The sequence below is a fragment of the Nicotiana sylvestris genome, chromosome 3 (assembly GCF_000393655.2).
Source record: "Nicotiana sylvestris chromosome 3, ASM39365v2, whole genome shotgun sequence".
NCBI lineage: Eukaryota > Viridiplantae > Streptophyta > Magnoliopsida > Solanales > Solanaceae > Nicotiana > Nicotiana sylvestris.
Window position 1 is genome coordinate 11,061,669 of NC_091059.1, and position 7,887 is coordinate 11,069,555.

Here is a 7,887-nt window from a genome sequence, read left to right on the forward strand (position 1 = left end):
AACTAAGTTGTTCAAAGAAGAGAAGAAGAAGAGGCAGAGGTGAAATAGACATTAAAATAAAAAGAAATGATACAGGGAAACTCACCGACTAAACTAGAAAAACTTGGTACCCTGACTTTTCGATTTCATCGCCAAATAATGTTAGTCACTTGTTCTTTGTCAAAACAATTGAGTAACACCATTTCGTGATGAAACCGACTCTAAAATCATCATCAGTCTCGAGTTTAGGTTTGGCTTTTAGAAATCGGATTTGGGATTTAAGATTCGACACGTTTCAGCCAGATTCGAGGGAAACCAGTGATATATTGGGCATGAGGGGGTTATGGGGTGTTAGTTTGGGGTCGATTGGATAAACTAAGGTTTGGGGTTCAAACTTCGATCGAAGATTCGACGAGTTCGGCTACTATTCGAAGGAAACGGTTTGGGGATTTGGGATGAGGAGGTGAAGGGGATTCTGGGGTGTAATTTTGGGATTGTTTGGTGGTTGCCCACTGCCGTGGGCGATTTCCGGCGGGCGGCGAGCAGTGGTGTGAGGCGGCGAGACAGGCTAGTCTCTGAAGAGAGATGAGAGACGAAGGAGAGGGGGGTTCTGAGGGGGTAAGGGAGTTTGGGGTTTAGGTATATTAAATCATTGATTTAATTAGGGCCGTTGGATAATTGGAATCCAACGGCTCTGATTAAATCATTAACGGAAACGGGGTCGTTTTGGTTGATTGGGGATGGGTCGGGCACGGGGAATACGGGTCGGGGTAGGTTAAATGGGTAACGGATTAAAGTTTTGACCGTTGAAACGAAGTAGTTCCACTTCAATACTACGTCGTTTTCAGGGTTTTGGCGACTGACTTCTTGGACCGGGTTATTGCATGGGTTTTGGGCCTGGGTCGGCGGGCTTTTGGGATAATTGAATTGGGCTCGAGAATTATTTTGAATTTGGCCCAAAATTCCGAATTCTTTTTCCTTCTCTTTTGTTTTAAAATTAATTCTTTTCTTTTCTTTTTCTTTTTTTTTTTCAAAAAATTAAAACTAAAATCCTAAATTAAGTTATAAAACCAAATTAACTTATCACAAATATTAACTAACCCTAAATAATCACCACAATTAATAAATTAAGAAAAACTACTCAAAAATCAGAAATTAAAATTAAAAGGTGCGAAATAACTATTTTTGTGATTTTCTTCTTCTTTTTTTTCGATAAAAACTTAATTACTAATTAATTCTTAAAAATGCAAAGTCAAATCTTAAATGCACATGCAACACATTGTTTTGTATTTTTTCAATAAAGGTGCACAGACAAATGCAAACATTTGAAAGAAAAATGCAACAAAAATTCACAAAATTGCAAACAAAAGAAAAAATTATTTTATTTTGAATTTTTTGGGAGTAATTCATATAGGGCAAAAATCACGTGCTCACGGATATCATTTCTCTCTCATCATTATAGTAAAACTTTCCTTTTTTCGCTCTTTTGTAACGACACTCCCCCATCTTCCCCTATTGTTGCTACCTTCTATCTCCATTCTTGCATATATATATAATAAATTTAAATTGTTCATAATGTATATACGACAAATATACCTTCTATATTTTCAACTAAACATGCATACATTTTATCTTATATTTTGTATATTAATAATGTGATTAGCTGGAATTTTTTTGTGGGATATTCATGGTATGTATAAGATATAAAATATTTTATACTAGAAATATACCATAAATATGAAAATCTTCAAGGAAAAACCTATGCATATACTAGTATATTTGTAGAATTTTATTGTATAAAACTTAATTACTCTAAATATACACTATATATATTTAACATATTTGTAAAATATTTACAATGTCAATTAATATACGTTTTATATATCATTAAGATTTAAATATACAAACATGAAAGAATCAAAAATCAAATAATATAAAATTAGTCAAATTATTGTTCAGCGTTAATTTAGGAAGTTAAGGAGAAGAATCGGAACTGCTTTGGATTTCTTTTTTTTGGAATTGAATGCTTTAGATTTTTTAAATCGTGATTCTGAGTCCATATTTATAGCTTCATGCTAAAAATATAATTATTTAGGTACCTTTTGTTTTATAGAATACCTACTACTGCTAGGTAACTGAAATATTTTCTTAAATATGGCCTACTTATGTTTTTTCCTCCTAAAAATTCCTTATCTAAACATCCAATTAATCTGCAATATGGAGATGAAGCCCATAGCTTTAAAAAGGCCCAAATAACTTTAAAATCTAACTTTCCTAGTTTTCTACTGTTCTATTCAGCAATTGATTCAGAAGAGACTGACAAATTTTTTTGTGTGAATCTAATTCAAAAGCGGTATGGTTCCATGGAAATAAAGCTAAGCCAATCCTCTCTTCCATTGCCCTTCAAAGCTTCTTCCTCTAAAGCTAACTCCATATACAAACACTTCAGTATACTTCCTAAGGTTCTCTTCCACAGTTGCTCTTTATTTACAAAGTATTTTTTTTTTCTTTTTGTGACGCTGTAAAGTGAAAATATGTTGAATAAGCGTTAAATAATTTCTGGGTTTTGTTTTTTTCCAGAGGTGTAAATACCAAATTCAAGAGTTTTTCTCAAATGGTCAACACTTGAACAATTCCAAGCAATTCTTGGTTCATGTGGTGAAAGAGTAAGTAATTCCTACAACAACGCTTTCACTATGTGTATACATATTTCTTACATTTAAGGAAAGAGGGAAAATGGGGTTGTTTTTGTTTGATTATTGGTGCATTTTTTGCAGGGATGAAACGTTGACTTCAATTTCAAAGTTATATAGGGTGCCTATTTATGAAATTGCTGCTGCAAATAAGGAAATTATTGATGTTGACCTTGTTTTTGAGGGTCAACTGCTCAACATTCCTTCCTATATCACAGCTTGCTCGCAAACGGTAAAGATTTTTTGGTTTGATTTGGTTTCATGTTAACAGTTACTAATATTCAATTGAACATTGAGCTAACATGCTATATCCTGCCATTTTTTAGTTTTTTGAATTGTGTGACCATATCATCTGAAAGTTTAAGTTGTTAGTGATAGTACATTTTTTTAAAAGGACAGCTCGAAGCACAAAACGTCCCACATTCATGCAGAGACGCGCCCCAAGGGGTGTGATGTAGACAGCCTACCCTAATGCCAACATCAATAGCTGCCCGTAAACCTGTAGGGCACACGGAAACAACAAGGAGAATATATTTTTAATAACTTAATTATATTATGTCTCAACATACCCCTCATGTATGGACCTAACTCTTGTCATGGTTTTTTTTTGGGTGGTGGTGAGATTTTAACCAAGGATTTCTACATGTTCTAATACCATATTGATTTATGTTATTATCTCATAAAAAAGCTTAAACTGTTAGAGAGAGTATACTTTTAATTGCTCTACTTAATTATTTATATTATGTGCCAACATGGTTATACTTAAATAGTTACACTTTTCTTGTATTCTGATGTTCCAAAGAACATCCATATCAGTTATCCCACCCAATATGCCACTGTTGTGGCAAACCAGTTATCGCCAAAAGGAATGTGTCGGTAGCCCAGAGCTTCGGTCTAGTGGTAAGACCGCGACTTGTGATGTATGGGTTAAGCGCAAGTCACAGGTTTGAACTCTGGAGCAGACAAAAGCTTGGTATTTATGTGGAGAAGGGTAAAGGGAGAGCCCATTATCTACCTAGTTCCGAACTTCGTACCACAGGATCTAGGGGATTTCTCGCCTGTAAAATGATGGTTAAGAGTTCTTGCTTTTTAGTTCCCACTCTGCCTATTTAGAAGGCTACCTTAATGAACTGAAGCGGATAAAGCTCAGCATTTCTCTAATTTGAATCGAAAGTTGGTTTTTACTCCGCTTACTTATCTTATAGTTTAGGGGTTTTATCCATCTTTGGTTTCATTGCTTGTTGTTTTGCCTGGTTCAATAATACTGCTTATCCTAGTGAATTTTACGGACCTACTGTGCCAGAAGCTTCTCAAGCTCAAGCATTTAGTTTTCTAGTTAGAAACCAAGGAATGTGTCCGAGTCATCAGATTTGCTCTAATTTGTTCATTGCCTATGAAGCTGGGTGCTAAAAGAATTGGCTTTGTGTAACTCTTGTCTAATGATGATGTGCTATCATTGAGAATGAAATTGATGCTCTTGCACTATTGATTTTAGTATATGTGATGATAGACCACATAAACTAAATGAGAAAATGACAGTCACCTCAATCGAGAGCCCCTTGTACTTACCAAGCTGAAAGTAAAAGCCTAAACAAACTATAACAAAGTCGGCAAATATTTTCAGAAAAGAAGGTTGTATTTAATTTGATGTCAGCTTATAGGGATGTAGTTTCCGTGATATGATTATGCTAAAGTTGTAAAATGGAAGGCCAAATAGAAAGTTCTGGAGTCCTTTTTTTTGGTTATTGTTTAGTTGTTAAAATCCATAAAATAAGCATTGCTTTAAGGCTCTCATCAGTAAGATATTTTGTCATTCTGGGAGGTAAGAATAAGATCCGTTATGTTCTGAACTTTTACCGTCAATCCAGCTAGTTTGTATAGTCATTCACTCATACCTTTGAATTTTTTGGAATGAGTTACAAGATTAGGAAGCCCTTAGAGATTGATCTGTCCAGATAATTCAAGATAGGCATTCGCGTATTGCGTTTGACAAAATCTTGTAATATATTTTCTGACAAACTTGGATGCAGCATTTACATGATTTAGCAGAGAAACGGATCTTTTTAGTAGCTGCAATACAAGTAAAAGTGTTCTAATTTGCTTCTAATTGGAATTTTTTTTTCTTCTAATGTTGCTTGTCAGTGTCAAAGGAAGATGATCAGGTTACCTAAAATTCATGTGTCTGAAACGAACCGGCGCTTGAAACTCTGTGGCAAAGACTTCAACCAGAAGATCCTATCTGTGCTTTCATGCCGTCATTTACCATATGTAAGGACTTCCTTGAGAGATGTCGTATCTCTGTCTCATTTGTTATAGTAATTATATCTATTGCAAATGATTAGTGTGCAGACCTTTTTGAAATGTTGATAGATACCTCAACAGACTTGTCAATGTTATTATCAGGCTAAAACCACTGGTTATTTTCTAGTTCTGGTTCCTCTGATAGCCTTTTGCATCAGATGCATAATGATGAATGCGTTTCACCATAGAGTTGCCAGAAATAAATTGCAAGATGTTCGTCAGGCATCTGGAAGCATGAGATGGAAATTAGCTCTTCGCGATTTGAGCGATCCAGATGCTTCATATACTGATTCAAGACCTGAAATTGAAGTAAGTATTTCAGAGAAAAAATTACTATTTTGTTTGCAGTCTTCCTTCAGTTTTCCACTCTGGTTCATGTTTTTTTTTATTCATTCTATAATTACCTTGGTGTGGCTTAATTCAGTTCTGTACTTCTTCACTGTAAGACATCTCAGGATAAAGAAGATATTTTCATGACATGGTCTTGGCAATTTGCCACCAAATTTCAGGAATAACTAACAACTAAGACGTCGTTTGGTATGATGGATTAGCAAAGATAATCCTGGAATAAAAATTTAGTATCGCCTTATCCCTTGTTTGGTTACTAATCTTGGGATAAGTTATCCCAAGAATAAAAATAGTACCGGGATAACTTATACTTACTAGAAGGCGGAATAGTAATCCCAGGATAAAACAGTAAAATTGACAATCTCAAGATTAATACAGCATACCATATAGTCAATAAGAAATAATCCCAAGATAACTAATCCTACCATAACGTGTTTTCAAGCCAAACGACCCCCAAGTAATTTGTGGAAGTGCATGAAGTTGATGTTTTTCCTTTAATATGGTTGCATTCTTGCATCGCATGAGCTTATTTTTCCTTTAGAACTTCACGATTGTCAGAGAGCTTTCGGATGAAAATTTGATAATTTGATAATCAACAATACTAGTATCTTATTATCTCAGCATTACTTTCTATCATAGAAATTAATGCACATGTGTTCGCCTTCTTTTCTGTTTTACATGGTGTTAAGAGTGCAGCAAAACAATACACGCTTCTTGCTTTGATTCTGTTAATGTTTTAGCGAAATCTCTGACTACATAGGTTACCCTGCTAACATATTGAAACTGCTGCACAGAATGTCACAGATGATCAAGATAATTTCCATTCGGAAGACCATTCACGTGCTTATGCTAAACTGGACCATGATTATCAGAAGTTCTTGGCTGAATGCGGGATGAGTAAATGGGGCTACTGGCGCGGTGGTTCATCTAAATAAGAATGCTGGAGTATGATTGTTGCGTTACAAATTTTACGATTGTGTTGATGAATGTATATAGTGCAGAATGTTGATGAATGTATATAGTACAGCTTATTGATGAATGTACGAGTTTGTCTAATAGCATTGCCCAGATGAAATGATGTAAAAGAAGAATCTATGTTAAATTTTATTAATTCTGGCCAAGATAATATTTTAGAGCACAAGTCCAAATATATGGACTTGGGTGAAATTAAAAAATAGCCAGATTTATAAGTGGTAATTGAAAAATAGCCACATTTTCAAAAGTAATCGAAATTTAGCCGCTTTTTATGCAAAAATAAATCTGAACGAAAACACTATTTAAAATCCGGAAAATATTTCAGCATAATATACTGGAGTTCGAATTTTTACATGTGAACTTCCAGCATAATATACTGGAACTCCAGTATATACTGGAACTCCAGTATATTATGTTGGAATTTTTCGTGTTGTAGTAAAATAGTGACTATTTTTCAATGACTTTGCAAACGCTGGCTAATTTTCAAGTACCAGTCCGAAAAATGGCTAGTCCGTGCTAGTTTTACCTTATTTTCAAGAAGTGCAAGAAGTCAGCTCAAGATTGATTTCAAGAAGCCAAGATTCTTTCCTTCTTAAAATAGGATTTATTTATTCCTTTTAGAATAAGGATTTTCCTTTTAGTAGGATTCTAGTTTCTTTTCCTTGTAGAATAGAGATTTTACTTTACTTGTCTTTAGTTATTGTATTTCCTCATTAGAATAGGAATTGTAGTCATCAAAGAAGAGACTCTAGCCTATATAAAGGGTTCTCTTGCGTTGTAGAGTAAAATTGATGTTTTTGAGGCTTGCCCTATGATCGGGTCCAAGCCTGCACTACTATTGAGTAGCGAGGATGGTCGATATAGTTTTACTCAATAAGGTCGGGATCGAATCCACATGGAGTTAATTTGTTTGGAGTTAGGTTTATATCCAAGTAGAGATGCGGGTTTTGCTCTTAATTACTCTTCCACAATTGGTTGGTTGTTTTCTACTTCTACTTCTAGTCTATAGCATGCAGTATTTAAAACTAAGTACAATATTTTTGTTGGTTGTTTTCAAGGATTTAAAGGGACTAGGGTAGTGACTTCCACCTAGGTTGATATCTAATGGGTAGCAATAATCTAGGGCAATCATGTGATTATTTGGGATCATAATATAGCTATCACACCGAGGTACTCACACTCTATCTCTCGGTAGTTTGAGTGATTTTCGCCCAATTTGGTTTTCTCAAATCCAAATGGGTATTCATGCAATTCAAGTGATTTTAGCTCAAGTCAGGTATTACTATCTCTAGGTTTAATCCTTTAATTGGGGCTATCAATTTCTTGAGTTCACCCCAATTCCCCATTAGCCTAATTTTCCTAGACTTAATCCTTCTTTCTCAAGTAGAGACTAAGTCATAAAGGCATAAATCAGTGTTTGTAACTACTAATTCAATAGTTCTAGTAAGAACTAGGCTAAAAATCACTAACTCATACACATTCAAGCCCTAAAATTCAAGACCCATCAAATACCCACACTAGGGTTGGGTGACAACCCTAGCTATGGGTTTAGCTACTCATGAAATTAGCAAAAATCAAATATAAAGAGAAG

General features: G+C 34.7%; 1 protein-coding gene across 1 annotated transcript; it reads left to right on the plus strand.

The window, feature by feature from the left end:
* The first annotated feature begins 2,261 nt into the window (after nucleotides 1-2,261).
* LOC104240878 (uncharacterized) lies at nucleotides 2,262-6,432 on the plus strand. Its single transcript, XM_009795776.2, has 6 exons — nucleotides 2,262-2,441; nucleotides 2,560-2,645; nucleotides 2,757-2,904; nucleotides 4,815-4,940; nucleotides 5,076-5,282; nucleotides 6,116-6,432. Exons 1-6 carry the CDS (start codon nucleotides 2,343-2,345, stop codon nucleotides 6,254-6,256), a joined length of 807 nt encoding a protein of 268 aa, XP_009794078.1. The 5' UTR covers nucleotides 2,262-2,342; the 3' UTR covers nucleotides 6,257-6,432.
* The last annotated feature ends 1,455 nt before the right edge of the window (nucleotides 6,433-7,887 follow it).

What these genes read in the sequence shown, in the direction of transcription:
- LOC104240878 (XM_009795776.2), top strand. Translation starts at nt 2,343, where the DNA reads ATGGAAATAAAGCTAAGCCAATCCTCTCTTCCATTGCCCTTCAAAGCT. An exon ending in TCACAGCTTGCTCGCAAACG is followed by an intron (nt 2,905 to 4,814) that starts GTAAAGATTTTT and finishes GTTGCTTGTCAG; the next exon opens with TGTCAAAGGAAGATGATCAG. An exon ending in CATGCCGTCATTTACCATAT is followed by an intron (nt 4,941 to 5,075) that starts GTAAGGACTTCC and finishes TGTTATTATCAG; the next exon opens with GCTAAAACCACTGGTTATTT.